This window comes from Chaetodon auriga, chromosome 5 (assembly GCF_051107435.1).
Source record: "Chaetodon auriga isolate fChaAug3 chromosome 5, fChaAug3.hap1, whole genome shotgun sequence".
Taxonomy (NCBI): domain Eukaryota; kingdom Metazoa; phylum Chordata; class Actinopteri; order Chaetodontiformes; family Chaetodontidae; genus Chaetodon; species Chaetodon auriga.
In genome coordinates this window covers 14,562,852-14,581,987 of record NC_135078.1, presented here as the reverse complement: position 1 = coordinate 14,581,987, position 19,136 = coordinate 14,562,852, and the positions used below count along the sequence as shown (strand labels likewise).

General features: G+C 42.4%; 1 protein-coding gene across 3 annotated transcripts in view; it reads left to right on the top strand.

Moving 5' to 3' along the window:
- The window catches only part of LOC143320934 (transducin-like enhancer protein 4), a 36,784-nt gene extending 19,954 nt beyond the window's left edge, over window positions 1-16,830 (top strand). For all 3 annotated transcript variants that reach the window (XM_076730988.1, XM_076730987.1, XM_076730986.1), the window contains exons 9-20: window positions 5,109-5,225; window positions 5,993-6,046; window positions 6,140-6,292; window positions 6,668-6,800; window positions 7,093-7,280; window positions 7,945-8,021; window positions 8,152-8,401; window positions 8,495-8,742; window positions 9,016-9,163; window positions 10,496-10,646; window positions 11,897-11,973; window positions 12,493-16,830. In XM_076730988.1, coding sequence (XP_076587103.1) covers window positions 5,109-5,225; window positions 5,993-6,046; window positions 6,140-6,292; window positions 6,668-6,800; window positions 7,093-7,280; window positions 7,945-8,021; window positions 8,152-8,401; window positions 8,495-8,742; window positions 9,016-9,163; window positions 10,496-10,646; window positions 11,897-11,973; window positions 12,493-12,600 — 1,704 coding nt within the window. In that variant the 3' untranslated portion in view covers window positions 12,601-16,830. The remainder of the gene's footprint in view (window positions 1-5,108; window positions 5,226-5,992; window positions 6,047-6,139; window positions 6,293-6,667; window positions 6,801-7,092; window positions 7,281-7,944; window positions 8,022-8,151; window positions 8,402-8,494; window positions 8,743-9,015; window positions 9,164-10,495; window positions 10,647-11,896; window positions 11,974-12,492) is intronic.
- Window positions 16,831-19,136: the final 2,306 nt, after the last annotated feature.

The window sequence follows — 19,136 nt, the reverse complement described above, 5'->3', positions numbered from 1 at the left end:
AGAGTCCAAACATGTTGTGATAAATATGGTGTGGTAGTAATTTCTCAGCAAATACTCTGCACATTTATTTAGTTTTTTTAACAGTGTTTCTTTGTAATTCTACAACAAGTTCAGGTAAAACATGCTAAATCAGTGGAAAACAGTTACCATCTTTAAATGAGTTTTGGATGTTAAAAATTATTTCAGAAACTCAGATATAAAACGTATTTGATGTTCTCCACTTCATATTTTAACACAGATTTTCAGGTAGGAAATGTAAATGTAGATCGTCGCTTTGATAATATTTGATAATATCCTGTGATCCACTTATAATGTATGCATTTGATTTGCCCTGTAAAATATTCAGGTTTTTGGTAAAAGGGACAACGAGGAAAAAAGAAGTGGGTGAAAAAGAAACCCCCAAAGTGAGTCAAGAAAAAAGCACATGTCTGACGAGTGAAGGAAGGAGGGAGCGAAGGGAGGCAACAGAGCAACATTAAATCCAGCACTTGTAGTAATTAGTCCCTTAAGCGGAGCTTTTTTCCCCAAGGCAAACATTTGGTTTGTTGAATACTCAATGAGCAGATTAGCATTTCTTTATTCCAGCAGCCCAAGCTCACACACACACACACACGCACACACACACACACACACACACACACACGCATGCATGCATGAGTTTAGCGTGTTGTGTGTGTTCTCTGGTGTTTTGGAGTAGGTGGAGACAGGAGGAATGTTTAATATGTTATCTCCTGCCCCCCATGTAGTTTATCCTCCTCCACACACACACACACACACACACACACACACACACACACACACACTCACCCAAAGCTGTGGGCACCATGATGGGAGCGATTAGCAGTGTGCACGTGCGCGTTTGTGTTGCGTGTGTGCGTCCGTGTATGTGTGTGCATCTGTCTGAGGTCGTCAGAAATCAGTGGTAAAGATAGAGACCAGAATGATGAATGCCTTTTATTAGCTCCCTGTGAGAACACACACACACACACACACACACACACACACACACACACACACACACACACACACACACGCACACAGAGCCAACAGTCACTTCATGAAACCAATAAGCCCCTTGTCAGTGGTCTACAGTTGCCTTGGCAACAGTTCACAGGGTACAGTGTGTGTGTGTGTGTGTGTGTGTGTGTGTGTGTGTGTGTGTGTGTGTGTGTGTGTGTGTCTGTGAATTGCTTGAACATCTGTGCCTTAATGTCCTTGGTGTTAGCACCTCACACACTCATAAAGGTATGTGGGTGTATACGCACAGTATATGTGTGTCCGCATATTTACTGATGGCAGCGCAGGCAGTCAGTTATGCAGTCGTGGTGTGTTCAAGGACCGCACCTTCTCAAGCCTGTCAGTGTACTTACCAAATGATTGTTGGTTCAGTTTTCAGTGTCACTGATTTGTGCTTTTGTGTTTGTCACGTTCCCTTTTCACTCCACTCTGTGATGAAAGGAGCTCCTTGGTTTGGAGTAGCTGCAATTAAAAGATAGATGAGATATTAATCTGAGAATGAAATGATCTTAGATATTAGCACTCAAGCAAAGAAAAAAATCGCACTTTAACAAAGCCTGCATCCTTGCTTATGTGCTTTATGTTTAGAAAAAAATGAATTCCTAATGAGGCCGCTTTCACGTTTAGACTGACCTTTAAAATGAATCACCTGTTGAAAGTAAGCATACTGCATGCTGCTCTTTTTCCTACTTTTTTGTCTTGTTTTTCTTTCACTGTAAACGAGTTTTATAGCTGCCGTCTGTCTCTTTGTTAATGCTGGGATGCTCTTTTTAAAAAGTCTTTATACAGTGGACAGTCTGGACTTCCATGCTGTGTTGGCTGCAGAAAAAGAAGCAAATTGAGTTGAACAGAAGGATCAGAGGTGTAAGATTAGACTGACTGACTTGAACCGAGAGGGAAAAAAGGCTTGTTGGTGTGAATGGAGCCATCATTTTTGTGGGTTAGTGAGGAAAAAAATTAAGTGAAGTGGATCAAATACAGGATTTCCAGATAGTAGATACATCTGGATCTCACTGACAGCTGTGAGAAGCAAAGTCAAGATTTAATATGCAGTCCTCACATTGTTTATGCTGCGTCAGTTTAGTATATTGTACAAATGGCTGAATTTTGTTGTGACTGTGTACAAACGGTCGTGTTTTTAAGATAAGACAGCACCATCATGTACATTCAGGGGCTGATGTGAAGCTGTCTCTTCACATTTTTTTCCAGCGTGTTGATGTAAAAATGTGGATTTTCACTTAAAGCTGAGAATCCAAGTTAATTCTGTCATATCACATGATGTTATATCACAGGCTGTATTACATTTCACTTTATTTTAGCATACGTTACATGGGTGATTGAGAAATTGAACCATTAAATTTGACTTTTTTTTTTAAGACATTTTGAGGGTAGTGGCCAAAAAGGTAGAAACGTGAGCTTGTGACTGGAGAGTTTCCGGTGCAACCCTCAGACCGCCAAGATAAAGTCCTGCTCCTGCAGAGCTGCTCAAAGCCCACTGGATTAGGCAGCTTCCAGATGTGAACTGTGTGAGCTGAAAAAGGAGAGCATTACTATCAGCGATCAGGCCCCGAGGCGAGCAGGAAATATTGCAGCCGACCCCTCCCACCCCAGACACAAACTCTTTGAAACACTCCCCTCAGCAGGAGGCTGCGCTCCATCAAGACCAAAACCTCACACCGTCAGAACGGTTGTCTGCAGCTGGACTCGTCAGCAAGGCGCGGGACCCTCACTGACTCCTATCCCTCCTACAGACACTACACATTAATGCAAAGCCTCCACATCTGAGTCAGCGCATTACATTAAAGCACATTTTTGGATATTATCTCTGCACAATGCACGCAGCTTTACACTGGGAACACTTGCACATTGTCAGTATTTTACACATATCAAAACAGATATATTTTACATCTTGCTTTATATTTTTCCATATTTTTTTCTATTTCAAATGATTGTTGACTGCGCTTTTCTCTTACTGTGATTATTGTGTGCTACAATATTTCAAGGCAGATTTCCTGTATGTGAAAGCCCACATGGCGATAAACCTGATTCTGATTCTGATACTTCTCTGGGTAGATGAAATACTTCAAAATAACACAAAACTACACAGTAAAACTGCATATCAGCTAAAGGTTTAGAAACAGCCAATTTCATTTGTATTTTAATGAGCGTGTGCCTCTGTAATTTGTTTTTAATCTGTAATGCAACCACACGTCCACCTTGAGGATTGCAGGCCTTTACTTTATTTAACAGAATTACAAGAGAAGCTTGGTCATCCAGGGCCTCTCATTACTGGAGACACACCAAAGAGCTGTGCTGGTTGCAAAGCTGAAATTGAGCAGCGTGGGCTACAGGTATCTTTATCAGGACTTGCAGAATCAATTTGAACCTGTGAGGCAAATGTAATTATGATGTGCTGGTAAATTAATACTTTTCACCCAGCAACACCACGCGCTTCCTCACACTCACAATGCCTGCACTGCCTGGCAGAGCCTTCATTTGTCTCTGCAGCAAAATTAATTTGCCTTGATGTTTTTGAAAGAGCTAATTTGCAGGCTAATTAACCTAATCAGTCTGGAAGGAGGGGGGGTGGGGGCTCAACCTGCTCTGCCTCACTCAAGAAGAGGCACACACATGTAAAACACACTGACAACCCAACATTGTTTGCACATATGGAGTGCTAAAATGTAAACAGGTACAAGTGCTTCGCAATCACACACACACACACACACACACACACACACACACACACACACACACACACACACACACACACACACACACACACACACACCGAAGCTCACTCCTCCCCCACAGAATCTGTGTCATCAACACTTGCAGCACGGCAAAGGGCATTGGAAAGGTTACAAGCGTGAGTTAGTGGAAAGGTCGAGTTAAAGGTCCTGCTTTATTTTTCTTCTCTCTGTCCGTCGTCTGCCGGGTAAGGAGCGCCTCCCAATGAGAGAGAGGGGGGGAGAGAGATCAGCAGGGACAGGCGGAGCAAGAGGGGAAATGTTTAGTTGACCTTATTTTGATCTTTGCGTCTCAAAGAGGATTAATCCTTCAGTAATGGTATTTAAAGGGTGCCATATTTGATTAAGGAAAGAGAGACATCAACGGACCAACTCACCCTTCCCTCCCAAATCTCAAAATAATGCCGCCGAGTTCAGGCCATGATGGTGTAGTCAAACTGTCAAGGATGCGGCGCCGCTTTGCTATTGTATGATACAGCGAAAACGAAATGGTTTTGACAGGCAGAGGAGTTTTTAAAGTGATGTGTAAATCCAGCCGTGGAGTGGAGCACAGTCATTTTGTGTTTGCATTGCCGGCTGGCTGCTTGCTTATTGCCGGATTTATCCTAATTTAGCTCAAAGTGGAAGTCTTGACAGATTCAGAAGATTTGTAGCATTTAAGTTGGAGCTTACTTGTGCTTTTCACCCTGTCCCTGACATGAGACGTCAGCAGTTTTCCTCAGCCTATCAGGCTCTATAGGAAGGAATGTTCCATCTCAGCCTCTGCTGTCTCATGTCCTCAACTGTGTCTTCCCTTAGAGTTCCTCACCTGATATTTTTAAGCTGTAAGGTATAAAGTAGAGCCAATTTAAACCAGCATCAGTTGAAACAGTGATTTTGCTGAAGGGCCCCTGTACCAAATTTCCTTTGATTAACAGCATTGAACTCACTTAAATTTTTGGTATTAAAGAAAAAAAAAACATAGTTTCTGTCTTAGCTCTTCTGGTATGTAGTCATGCAGATGGTTTTTGCTTTACGTGCCCAGGTTTTAGGAGATACAGTATCTGCCTTCACCTAGCGCAAAGGGGGAGGGGGTTCAATGGATTTTTGTTTATGGATTTTGCTGCTCAAAATGTCACTGTCCCCGTTTCTCTGATGAATTCATAAAACACATGTTCAGCTGTTTTCAGTGGGACTGTTTCTTTGGTAGAAAGTAGTTCCAGTTCAGAGAACCACCTCACTGCTGTGTCTGAGACATAAAAATACAGTATGGTCATTTGAGCAGTTAAAGAGACTCCTCAGTCCAGGGACATTTTTGGACACATTGCTCTTTTACAAACATATGGTTCTGGTTTTTCCCAGAGTTCATCTGTGTCTCCGTCGGCCAGTTTCCGGACTGGAGAGAAGCACAGAAGTTCAAGCGATTACTCCTCCGACAGCAAGAAGCAGAAGACAGACGACAAGGAGTCGACACGCTATGTGTGTGAACATGTATTTTTCTATTTTCTGACTTGATAAGTATATTTTAATTTAAACTTGTTGTTTTGTAAGGAAAACAATAGAAAGGCAGAATTTCTTATGATCATATGGCTTTTGCATTTTCATAGTCAGCCACACTTTGGGTCAAATATTCACCATTTTAGAGAAAAAAGAGAGGACTCCCAACTTTCTGAGATACAGAACAGAGGCAGCCTGACAGACAGCATATGAAGTTCTCGCACTTTAACCACATTCACACCCACATTTTATTTTTTGGACAGTTGGCAATAGAAACACAGTGAGAGAGACACACCTGACATGACAAAGGTCATTCATCAGATTTAAACTCTGCATGTTGCAGTTTATGTCTTGTACCTCGGCCAAGTGAGCCATCTGTACGCTACCCAATGGAAACATGTGACCTCTCTGATCATTAAAACATGCAAAAATACAAGAGCAAAAAAATGCCAAAGGAATGATTAAAAATAGTCTTTATGGTCTTCTCGCAGAGCATTAATTAAATCCTTGATTTTATGATTACACCTTTTATAACGGTATGTGCAATTTCTGCTTTTTTTGCGTGGGATAATGCATTTGAAAAAAGGACTGATTATCTGTATTTTAATGATAGAGAATTTAAGTTGCTCTCAGCCCCTGGAGTCCATCCTTTTTATCCAGAGTATAACAAAATGGTGAGCGCGTGAAATGCACATCTAATTGTTACACACATATAGATCAAGCTTGTGTTTTCTGTGTGTCCATCCCAGGAAAGTGATGGAGAAAAGAGCGATGACAACCTGGTAGTGGACGTCTCCAATGAGGTACAACAGTTTAGCATCATGGCATCTTTTGTGTTACCTGACTCTCTGTTACCATCTGACTCTCTCATCTTTGCCTGTGCTCACCCACTGCAGGATCCAGTGTCTCCCAGAGGAAGTCCTGCCCACTCACCTCGGGAGAACGGGTTGGACAAGCGTCGCCTGTTGAAGAAGGATGCTCCACTGAGTCCTTCCTCCATCGCCTCCTCCAGCAGCACACCTTCATCCAAATCCAAAGAGATTAATTTGGTGAGTCATTTGGGTAATTATAGCCTTCTGATCTTCTTTTTCATCATCTCTCTGGGTGCATTTCTAATTTTAGGCATTCATAAAAATGTAATCATTGCGAGGAAGGTATAGAAGAGGAAGGTTTGGTGTTCGAGAAGGCAAACTGTTGTTGGTCAGAAGACGATGAAGCTTAAGGTGAAATGTAAATAAAGTGTGGAAAAACCCTGCTTTATATCAGATGCAGAAAGCATGTAATAACACTCGATACATTTTGAATGCTTCCTGTAGTATTCTAATGTTAAAATTCAGAGAGATATCTGCTCCATATGAAGTCAGCGCTGAGACGAGTGTTTCAACATTGTCTGGTTAAGATTTCTTTGCTTTTTTCTGTTGTAGAATGAGAAGTCCACCATGCCTGTGTCCAAGTCCAGCACCCCTACATCCCGCTCCGATGCCCCAACACCCAGCAGCACCTCCACCCCGGGCCTGAGGACCGCTCCCAGCAAACCGTCAGGAGTCGAGACGCTGGGTGAGAGTCGTAAACCATAAAACGTCTCTGCATGCATCAGCGACATCAGTGCAATAAAGCAGACGTGTTTGAAACTGAAAACCTCATCATAATCCAGCATAGGCAGAAACAGACCCCTGCCTCGTTGTTTTCATAACGTTTGACATTTGATTGCTATCCAGCCAAATACCAGATACAGTAGCTATATAAGCCTAAGCGCTACACTACATGAGATATGTGAAAATAAAATGGACCCTCTATCCTCAGATACAAATGACCCATCTTGTATCAGACAGTGTTTTGTGTCTTGCAGCTCCTGGTCTCCGCACACCGCTGGCAGTGCCCTGCTCGTACCCCAGTCCGTTTGGGATGGTTCCCCACCCGGGTATAAACGGAGAGCTGAGTGGAGCAGGGGCAGCCTACACCGGCCTGCACAACATTTCCCCGCAGATGAGCGCGGTGGCTGCTGCTGCAGTGGCAGCTTATGGACGCACACAAGTGGTACCCCAACACACGCAAACACATTGTATATTTATTCCAGTGAGGATTGTTTTCAATCTGATTTTTACGACTGGATGTGCAACTGTTGACAGCGTATGTGTGATTGGAAGAAATGATCCTAAAATGGCAAATATATGGAAAAATGTGTTGTGAGCCAGAGAGTATTAGTTTAGCAGGTAGCCAGCAGAAATGCTATTCTTGCTTGGATTCTCAGTCTGCACTGATTTGGCGATCTGCAGGTCCAAAATATCGGGATTAAAACCTAAATCTGGGTTGAAAAAGGTTCTTTCTTTCTTTCTTTCTTTCTTTCTTTCTTTCTTCTATTTAAATACTCTTGAAAACATGTATAACTTAGATGTTTCAACCAAATTTAGCCTGGCACTGTCTGAGCTGCCTAGACATCTTTTGACCTGCTTACAGCTTGGGGGCTTTGTAGTTTATGGTGCATAAATGCAGAAGCAGCATTCAGGACATGCAGCATACAAGCTGTGTGCACCGGTTTATGTCTTGTTTTGAAATATTAATTCTATTTTAAACACGCTGCCTGCAACCAGATTTTGGAGAAGTTTTCTTTTCAGTAACAAAGATGTAGAGAACTACTAGCAGCTCCAGTTTTGTGTAATTTGTTTAAGGCTGCACTGAAACTCTTTCTCCTGTTCTCTAGGTGGGATTTGATCCTCACCACCACATACGTGTCCCTGGCCTTCCTCCCAACCTGACAGGCATTCCTGGTGGAAAACCGTATGTTTCCTCTCCTTCTTCTCAAAGAGCACAGCAACACCGTTTAACAGATCAACATTCCTCTTCTCTGTCACATTTAGCTCTCCGCCTCTGCTCTCTCTCCACCACATGACCCTTTTCTGTCCTCTAGAGCGTACTCCTTTCATGTGAGCGCTGATGGACAAATGCAGCCTGTGCCTTTTCCTCCGGACTCACTGATCGGCCCTGGCATTCCGCGGCACGCACGACAAATCAATACTCTGAGCCACGGGGAGGTGGTGTGTGCTGTCACCATCAGTAACCCGACGCGTCATGTCTACACCGGCGGCAAGGGCTGCGTCAAAGTGTGGGACATCAGTCACCCGGGCAACAAGACCCCTGTATCCCAGCTGGACTGCCTTGTGAGTGCACTGCGATGACCCTGACATACATGACGCTGCATGTAACTTGTTCAATGACAGTAACAAAGCGCTCCTGTGCGTCTCTCACATCAGAATAGAGATAACTACATCCGCTCCTGTCGGCTACTTCCGGATGGGCGGACTCTCATCGTCGGGGGCGAGGCGAGTACTTTGTCAATCTGGGATTTGGCAACACCAACTCCACGAATCAAGGCTGAACTGACTTCGTCGGCACCTGCGTGCTACGCTCTGGCCATCAGCCCCGACTCCAAGGTCTGCTTCTCCTGCTGCTCTGACGGAAACATCGCCGTCTGGGATCTTCACAACCAGACTCTGGTTAGGTATGGAGCTGGGGAGGGGGATCTGTGAGGGGTTTTTATTAGTGTTGGACAAATGAATTTATTCTTACCAACTTTAAACCAGTCAAACTGAAAATGGCGACAACAACCAACACCAAACATGTGTTTGACTAACGTCTCAGTCCACAGAAACGCCCACAAACGATTGGTCCACCACACTTTGCAAATCATTCATAATATAAGCATTCTTTGATTTGATGAAGACTCTGCTGCTGTGTCTGGGTTTGTTTGACTCTGTGTTTGGTTTTTCTGCAGGCAGTTCCAGGGCCACACTGACGGGGCCAGCTGTATAGACATCTCCAATGATGGGACCAAGCTGTGGACTGGTGGCCTGGATAACACCGTGCGGTCCTGGGACCTGAGAGAGGGGCGGCAGCTGCAGCAGCACGACTTCACCTCCCAGGTACACAACACACTTTTAAACATGCCCTTTCTGTTAGTGTCAAAACTACATCCACTGTTAGAAAATGGTATGGCTCATGGTTTGTGTAGCAGTGGTGTGGATTGGTTCAGTCCCTCCAGCAGTTTGCAGGTGTAAGTTGTAAACAGGTTCGATTTTTATTATTATTTGGTGTTTAAAGCAGGTTGTTGAAAATCGTCCATCTCAGGACAAGTCAGAGCCGTTTGCGGTTCGTGTGATTACACTCTCGAGGCTTTGCTTTATTGCAGTAATTTACAAGCTCAGTTCAAATCATTTAAGCCACAATAAAGGCCAGACAGAGCCCTCTACTCACATACCTTTAACACTAATAATACTGGCAGGTGGAATTTAGTTTTTATTTCAGGTGAGGAGAAGAGCAGCAATAATGGACGATTACTGCAGTTTTTCCTGAAAAGACCCATTTCACAATCCCAGTGTGCACAGGAGGAGGAGAGAGGGCAGGGCAGACAGGGAGAGATGTGGTCAATAGAGTGCTTATGCTATCCAATAATATCTGTTTCACCCCCCCCCCCAAACCTCCCCAAAAAATAGCTTATTTTTAACACCAGGGATTTGGCAAGGAAGGAAATACAATGGTGTTGACCAGGTTTATCAAGCCATCAGTTGTAATATGCTTTTCATCCTCATCAGCTCAGACATGCAGGCATGTAAGAATAAAAAGCATAAGAAAAAAAAAAAAACAGCACTGAAGTGATAGTCTAGCCACTACAACTACTGCAGAGAGCTGTCACTTTAATAGAGTATGTGCTAATGGAGGGAGTGCAAATGTTAAGGGTGGTCATTGAACAATGATTACTGTGGAAAATATAAAACACAAATTGAGCATAAATATATAAATAAAATGTGCATCAGACTAACAGCCAGAAACCGACTTACACTCCAGCAGCCTAATGAGTGAATGCAGGTGAGCGTTCAATCAATTTCAGCCCGCCATCGCTGGGAGGAGTTGAATAGCCGCATGGCCCGAGGGACGAAAGACAAAAGACGTGACGTGTGATTGCTTTTTCCAGCGGGACTCTTACATACTTAATATGATTTTAGGAACTGAAACAACCATCTGTTTCAACAGATTAGTACATCAGGGACTGAAATGTTCATCATGTTGCTGAAAAGCGTACAGTGGACTTTTGCCAGCATCCACAAATATGTTAACATCAGTGCCCACCCCCACAGACAAACACAATCTGCATGCTCTAAAAAGACTTGGAGTAGACTAATATAGAGATGATTAGGTATTATATTTATATCAACTATAAGAGATATAGTGACTGTAACTGCTGGGTTCTGTTGCAGATCTTCTCACTGGGATACTGTCCAACGGGGGAGTGGCTGGCAGTGGGCATGGAGAACAATAATGTGGAGGTCCTACATGTCACCAAACCTGACAAGTACCAGCTCCATCTGCACGAAAGCTGTGTGCTCTCACTCCGATTTGCTCACTGTGGTAAGAATCAACAAAAGGTCTGAAAGGACTGAAATGAATGTATGTCGCAAGTCTCGGGGAAATTGGCTTGTTGGTCACATGATGTGTGAATTCATGAAACGTGTTAACTGTGTTAAGTGAAAATAACAATTTGCACAAGGTTCATTGTATATACAGTAAAGGATGTGGGAATGTGACTAAACATGGCAGGTTTGTGTAGGAGACCTTTAAAATGAATAAAAGGTGATTACAGAATTTACAGTGGAAATGAAGGTGGTTTTCAGAGGAAGGCATCGAATGGGTAGAAAAACAGGCACATTCCAGCCAAATGTTGATCACAGCTAACTATTGCTTTATTTTGAAGCCACCAGTTTGTCTGTCAGTCCTGTATTGTACATAGCTAACGCCGGATCAATGTATAAAACGTGTCTCTACATTATAATCATAGTTATAAGAGACAGAAAAAAGTTATAAAATACATTGCCGTCCATACTGATATTTGGTCAGTGTTTGGTATCACATTTATCACACTGAGTCCGGATCAATTCGCCCTCCAGTGGTTAAAAGAGAAGCTTGTGTTCAGCTGGATGTGCAGCTCTGCTCAAAGATTTTTCCATGTTGTTGGATGACATTTTTTTTGCATCCACAGTGAAAAGGCACATTTGAGATTGTTGCTCTTGGTCCCCGTCTTTTCACTCATTTTAGCACAGTTTTTTTTTTCAAGACAGCATGCAACATGTATACTCAGTTACAGCTGGTACTCTGCTCTGAATATCTCGAAGTGTGAGAGTGAGAGTTACCTTACTTACACTGGTGCATCCTACTTAAACCACTGCACTAAATATAAATCATCTACTTGCCATAGCTACTAGATGTAGTTGTTTAATTCCCATATTTGGGAACTACAACATAAGAGGGAACTACAGAGTCAAGAGACAAACTGAGACCAGATTTGTTTGAGCCAGTTGTTGCTGCCTGTTGATTCTATCAGTTGAATTAGCAGCTGAACCCTTGGATACAGGGGACACTAAGAAGTGATGCACGTGGCTTGGACACACCTGTTGAGTTTGGCTGTCCCTAAGTGGTGTTGGAAAATGAGCTTTAAGTGTTTCGGCCATGTCTGAGTGTGTTCACCCAACAGTTTCTATTGTCTTGTGTGCTGCATGCTGTTAACTGTAAGTGGCGTTTACAGCAATTGTTGAGACATATTTTAAACTTGGGGCAAAGACTCTTTCCTGATGTGGCCTGTTGTGTTTTGCCATCCTCTGTAGGGAAGTGGTTTGTGAGCACAGGAAAAGACAATCTGCTCAACGCATGGAGAACCCCATATGGAGCCAGCATATTCCAGGTGAGTGTGGAAGGATGTAGCACAAGCACATAACAACGAGGATAACAAGCAGCCGAGAGGCCGAGTACAGCAAGGTCTCATAGTCAGGAGGTTACAGATGTAAATATCTTTGAGGAACCTTCCTGATCACTGATGGTAAGCTTTTGAGGGAAGAAAAGGTCAAAAGGTCAGTTACTGAAAGGAAAGATAGTGAAAGCTGTTCACTCAGGTGGAAACTAGAAAAAGTAAAAATGTAGCCACACGCTCAGCTCTGATGCTGGGGCATTATTTTATATCAAGGACAGCAGCATTTGAACAAGAAGCCTTCATGAGGGTCTCAAAAAGAAAAGACAAAGTTGCCGTGGGAGCTAAGTGTGCGGCTGCTCTTTGCTTTTTACAGATACTGGGGAGAAATAAATCAAACCAAGCCCTCTGCTCAACAGCTGTCTGTCACACGCATGGCCTTCATCCCTTTTGGCTTTTTTCTTCACTCTCAGGCGCACTTCTTACATTTTCACACATCTTTTATCCCCTTTACAGTCAAAGGAGTCGTCCTCAGTGCTGAGCTGCGACATCTCCATTGATGATAAGTATATTGTGACGGGGTCAGGAGATAAGAAAGCAACCGTCTACGAGGTCAACTACTAGGAGGGCTGCGGTCACCGAACGACAAGGCTGTCCTTCCGCCCAGGCACTCCACGACGCCTCCGTCACCCATGTACAGTTTTGAATGTGTATAAAGTGGATTTGAATGGAACTAACCAAACAGATTCTTTCTTGGACAGTGACCTTTTGACCTTTTAGTCGGCCGTGGATCAAAACCAACAAGCAGAACCAAGCACAACTTTTTTTTTTTTTTTTTTTAACTGCGTGACTGTTTGTTGTGTGGATGAGTGAAAGTCTGTGTGCACTGAATCTGGAGAGGATGCTGTTGTTACACCAGATAACATTCATTGACACTGTTAGACCTCCGCCACACTTTTTTTTTTTTTAAACCAACACCTTTGCACATAGAAGCAGCTACAACATGAGGATCATTGTTCACACACTTCATGCTTTCTGTGTGCCTGAAGGCTTAGATTAGGGCTGACACTAGAACATCTCCTCTGAGAACTTCTGATTTGGCAAAACTTGAAATTGCTTAACTATACACAGCAACGCTCAAGAGGGTTACCACGGGGGCTTATGTGGAAATCATGGGGTAAAAAGCGGCAGTGGAGACAAGCTCTGGAAATTTCTCCACCATTGTTATTTTTGACTGCTGCCAACTTTATTCCACATGCTGACATACTGCTACTACACCCTGAAGGAGCGCAGGGGTAGCCATCATGCACATGTTAACATGCAGTTGAAAAAAGTATATCTAAGGTTTTATTCATTGACAGCTTCCTGTGGATGTTTGCATAAAAGCTGAAGAGCTGTTATTAATGTGAGCTGTAAAGGCAGTATTGTCATTTTTTTACATTTGGGCTCAGTCTTGTCGTCAGGTGCTGTATGCTTGTACCTCATACCAAATTTGCCTTTCTTTAACTGTCAAGATGTTTTTTTTTTTTTTTTGGTTGCTATATTCATCGAAATCTTAGTTAAACTTAGTGTCTCGGTACTGTTTAGTTTTACATCACCCTAAGAGGATAGTGGACTGTTTGCACTAGCTCCCACCAGGACTAACAAACAGAGCCCAGCTGCACTGTCCCCAAAGTAATACTTCAACACTGCGGGAAAGACACTTATTTGCTGTCTTGTGGAGTCAGATAAGAAGACTGATACCACTCTCACTCACTCTCAGTGCTACATATCAAGCTACTGCCAGGAGAGGGCTAGCTTAGCTTAGCATAAAGACTGTAAACAGATTTGCTTTGTTCAAAAACTAATTATCACCAACAGCAGCTTGTCGTCTTGTCACCCCTGCTAGGTTTGCCAGGTGACCAGTCGTGACTCCAGGAAGTCCAGCCAGGAAATAGTCTGCCACAAAATCCCCCTTAAAACCACAATTTATTGTCTTTATGCTACATTTTTCTGTACGGATTAAACAAATGAGATATAACGTGTTAATTAATGAACTTGAGACATGGTAAGCAGATTTTTATTTTCTGGCTGTTTCACCTTGTTTTCAGACTTCAACTGTCCGCTGGCTGTAGCTTCATTCCTCTTGGACGTGAGAGTTGTATCAGTCTTCTCATCTTTTTCTCTGAAAGAAAGCAGATAATCGTATTCCCAAAATGTCAAACTATCTTATAACTTCAGCTTTTCTACCTATTACTGTGCGTTAAATATTTGAATTCATTTATCACAACTCTCATAATTCTGGGTGAGGTGTGAACTCAGTCAGTGTGTGTGTGTGTGTGTGTGTGGACCCGGTGGGCATTGAACAAACAAACTAAGCAGATTGCCCTCAGTGCCCTCACGTCTGTCTGACCTTTGCACTTGGTTCTGCCCCCTCAGTTTAGACTGCTGCGGCTGCTCAGTGGATTCTGGCTGACAGATTTCCATATTAACTCTTTGATTGGTGTTTGGGGGTCCACCAGCTCTCCGTTTCCTGCCTGGATCTTTTCGTTTGGACCTCTGGACACTTCTCTGAAAAACAAGTGGTCAGCGATATGCTCGTGATTTCTCTTGGATTTACTTCTGTTGGCTTGTAGAAATAACACAGTGCCTTTATGCTGCTACGCTTCTGACTCCATATCGTCCCGCTCAGTGTTTAACTACACGGAGATGAAACGTGATGGACTCCTCTGTCTGAGTGCTTTTTAAAAATTACTGTTTTTGAGTGTACATCTTGCAACATTTAAGGATGAATTTTAGTAAAAACATCAGCAAAATTAACACAAACAGTAACCCAGATTATCCAGCCCAGTTTGTATCAGCTGTCAGGACCAAACCGCTCTTTATTTCTCCTGCTTTGCTGAACACATGCACGTTCATGGCTGCTGCTGATTCAGTCTGATTGTTTGAAGCATGGTGCCATTAACCATCTATGGTATTCTTCGCTGTACTTTCCTTTCTGCTGTCAAGCTTTGTTCTTGTTGCTATTACATTTCTGCTGCATAACTGCAACCCCATGCCCAAAAGACGCTCACCTACAGGAAGACATATACACCCAAAATCCCAAAGTAGTTATTGGCAGAAAGTCCCAAATCTTAACCTAAACAACCATTTTTTAAGCTTTATAACTAAACTTAATTATCTGGAGGTTCTGGAGGGGACAGTTCAGCCCAAAATAAAAATAAAAATAAAAAATCCTATCATCTGCAGTGCTATCTATCCATCTAGAATGTTTTTATGTGAGTTGCTGCGTACTGGAGATGGAGCACACCAGAGGAAAAAAACATTTTGGGGTGAACTGCCCCCGTAAAACTTCATCATATTAAATTGTTTGCCTAAACCAAATCTGGTTTGGCTCTGCCCACAGCCCTTGTGGCCTTTATAATTTTGCATGACAGAAGATTGAATGGGCAAACATCCAAATTTAAAAGTGTTTCGCCTATGATCTCTCTGGTTTACTTTTCAGACTAATAAAGAGAGCAGCGCTCATCCTCAGTACTAATCTACCAGAGACCTACCTACATACCTGTCTTATTTCTCTCTGAGCTCTTACAATTTAAATACAGATGTTAAAATTTGAAATAGATGTCAGACTGTCATGCAAGTATTAAGTCCTATCTAGGTTTCCGAGCATGTCTGTTTGCAGGAAAAAGCTTGTTACTGCTCAGTTCTTTTTAAAAATGTATTTACAATATGAATCCTTTTTTTGGTCACACTTTATATTAAGGTACACATTTTCACCATTAACTCGATTCTCATTAGCAAGCATATTAGTGGCATATTTGCTGTTTACTAGTGATTATAAAGCACTTATATGTCTTACTCTGGGGGTTAATCTATTAAGATCCTAATTAATGTACAACAACTTCCTAACTTCCTATAAATAAGCAGTAATTAGAGGGTTAATGGTCTAGTACTTGCAGAACAAGGCATTGATAAGTGCTTTATGATGACTAATTAAGAGCCAATATGCTACTAATGTGCATGCTAATACTAATGTGCAGAAACTAGTTAATGGTGAATATGTGTTCCTCGATATAAAATGTGACCTTTTTTTTCAGCTGTGACAGACAGATCTCTACTTGAGCTGAAGAAACTGCTGATAATAACTACACTGGTGTGAAAGCAAAGGGACATTTTGCAGTGAAGCCACCTCTTAGGAGTAAAAGTCAAATTGGTTCGATCCAGCAGAGTCCCTGTGAAGATATTACGCCGTCATGACTGATGTTTTTGTAATTTTTTTGACAGCCACACACACTGACTCTGTACATTCTGACGGACTGATCATGATATTGGTTTATTTTTCACAGTGTTTGCCTTATTCTGTGTTTTCTTTCTAAACCTGAAACATTTCTGTGTTTGCCGCAGTCAGCTACGCTTTCAAATGAAAATGACCATTCATTCACCTTGCTGCCATCGAGTTCTCAGCTGTGTTTTCTGCTCCCGAATGAGTCATAAAATCTCTACCCTCTGTACTAGATAGCTACTGTGCAACCTTCATCTCCACGAACAAAGCAAAGTTATAAAATACACTTTGGTTATATTGCTCTCATGTCAAAAGTCAAACCTCAGTGTTACTGGTCTCACCTGATTGCTACAAGTTAGCTGGCTAACATGACCTGATTCAGAGATGATGTTACATCCAATAATGATGTGTAGAGCATTTAGCTTGACGGAACTTGTGAAGGTATTATAAATTTACTGTAAACATGTAATATTTCAAGCTTACAGTGGAAAGAAAATATCCTGTTGCTAGTTGAGCTTTTTTCCCCCTCTTCAATACAAAATGCCTTTGCTCTCTTTTTTCTAGTCTGTGGTTGATTTTATTAAATTATTGTGTGGACTATTTTGTCTGAGACTCATTCACTGTTCCAGCTCATAATCTAAGGCTCTGCTGGATTTTTCATTATTTAGCATTTATGTTATGAACAAATAATGCAGCTAGTTCCAATGATAATACTCAGATAAACCAGACTGTATCCGAGAAAGTGACAGTTCTTGCACAGATCTGTTGCTGCATGTCACAAAAAGTTCTGCAACAATGATTTTGTGTCCAGATGTTGAAGAAACATGCAAGTACGTCAGCAGCCAACTTCAACAGAAAAAAAAAACAAAAAAACCAAATGAACAAAAAACACTCACTTTGAAAGTACCTTTCGTTTCCTCTCTGCTTGCCCAGCTGAAGAAAATGACCTTGTTTGACCTCCACGGTGTTGCAATGTGCATCAAGAGGCATTTTCTATATCTTTGAAGTGTATCTGTTGCATTTGATCATATATAGCAGACATGGAAAAACACACCGTGGGATGTGATGGCCTCTGAGTCAGTGACAGCAGATCACTTCCCTCCTGCAAAAGGTAGTTTAAGTTCATGGCAGAGCAAGTATTTCATTCCTCAATTTACACATTTGTGTTTGGCAGCTGGGCTCATTATCAGCCTGCCTCTTGTCTGTGAATGCCCAGGATGTTAATATTCCAATAGCATATTGACTACAATAGTTACAGGCCGCTGAAAGCCGCAGCAGACGTTCATTTTGCATGAAAGGTTATTCCATTGAGCTCTGGCTCTCTGCTCTTCACAGAAACTTACATCACTGTCTTGTGGCAAAAACAAGCAGAACAACAGCTTCTAGTTTGTCTTTTGATTTGTTTACTTTTCAGCTCTGGACTTGGCACTAAATCTACTGAAACACCCCTCTATATAGCTGCCCTAACCTACACTTGAACTCCTAAACTTGTCTCTGAATCCTCTCTGCGCCTAAGTGGAAAGTACGTGCTGTGCTGAATAAACTGGCCGCATAAAGTATCCACATTGTATCTGCTCAGGCTGTTGGGTTCATTAAAGTGACTTGACTGGCAGACCATTTTTCAATTTTTTAAATCACATTGTCTACATTCCCTAAAAAACTACCACAACTCTGGGATATACCCAAACCTCTGAATTTAAAAACCAATTGAATCCAGTGAGGAGAACACAGACACCGTCTGTGTCCTCTTTTAAGTATACTGTGAGAAACAGTTTGCCCAAAAAAGCTTCAGATTTTGACTCGTAGTGTGTGGTAGGCATAGCCCAGCATCCACATTAAGTGAGCTGAAAAACCAGGATGTTTTAGTGAGGCGTTTTAGCACAAGCCGACAGGTCAGCGCCAGTCTCTGACTAACCTCCCATTGTGAACGTGCTGTGTTCACGCAGAGCGCAGTGCTGGACTGCTGAAGTGGATTAAGTGATCTAAGTGAGGGCTGTGGAGGAGGACGCTCCACCATTACAGTGAATGATACTCCTGTTACAGCTCTCCACCCGGCACTTCAAACAGCCAAAAGTGGGAGAGAAGGAGGAAAGGTGGGGATGCAATGTGGGAACGAGCCACCCTACTTCAGCATTTTATATTAAGAGCACTTGCAGCTTGCAAATTGCCCACTTTCCTGACAGACACAGAAGTTGGATTAAACAAACAGGCCACAGGTTTTGTCTTGCATGCGTGGCATCACGCTGCTGGTAGATTTGGCTCGTAAAGTTGCAAAAATTAGCATTAATCTACTTCCAAATGAGACTGCACACTTGGATGTTAAAAGTATGTTCATGGCCACTGCTGTCACATTTGTTGTCCTTCCAAAAGGCCTCCCAGTCTGCTGGTATGGTGTTTGCAGAGTGCCACTTTACAAAACCATTACAATACTCTACTAGCTTCAGAGCTCTGTCAGAATCGCTCTTAATTAATTCACTTTTAGAGCACTGACAGCTCACTTTGGAGTCTCCCGAAGAGGATTATAGATGCAACAGAGTGAATATTTACTGCCGTGAAGCTCAAATCAGAAGCACTGAACAAGAGTGTACAGCCATGCTAGCAGCTCTGTGAGGCTGCACTCAGGTGCACCGGTGCTTTGAGCTAATGCTAATGTCAGCATGTTAACATGTTGGCAATGGTAATGCTAGCATGCTGATGTTCAGCAGATTCACCACATTAGGTTAGTGTGTTAGCATGCTAACGTTTGAGAATTAGCAGTATGAACACAAAGTTACACTGAGGCTGATGGGAATTTGTTTTAGCAGATATTTTGTCATAAACCAAACTTTAGACAGAATGAAATTATGACCTGCAGATGCTGGATGACCTGTTAGCTACAGGACTGATTTTAAAATCC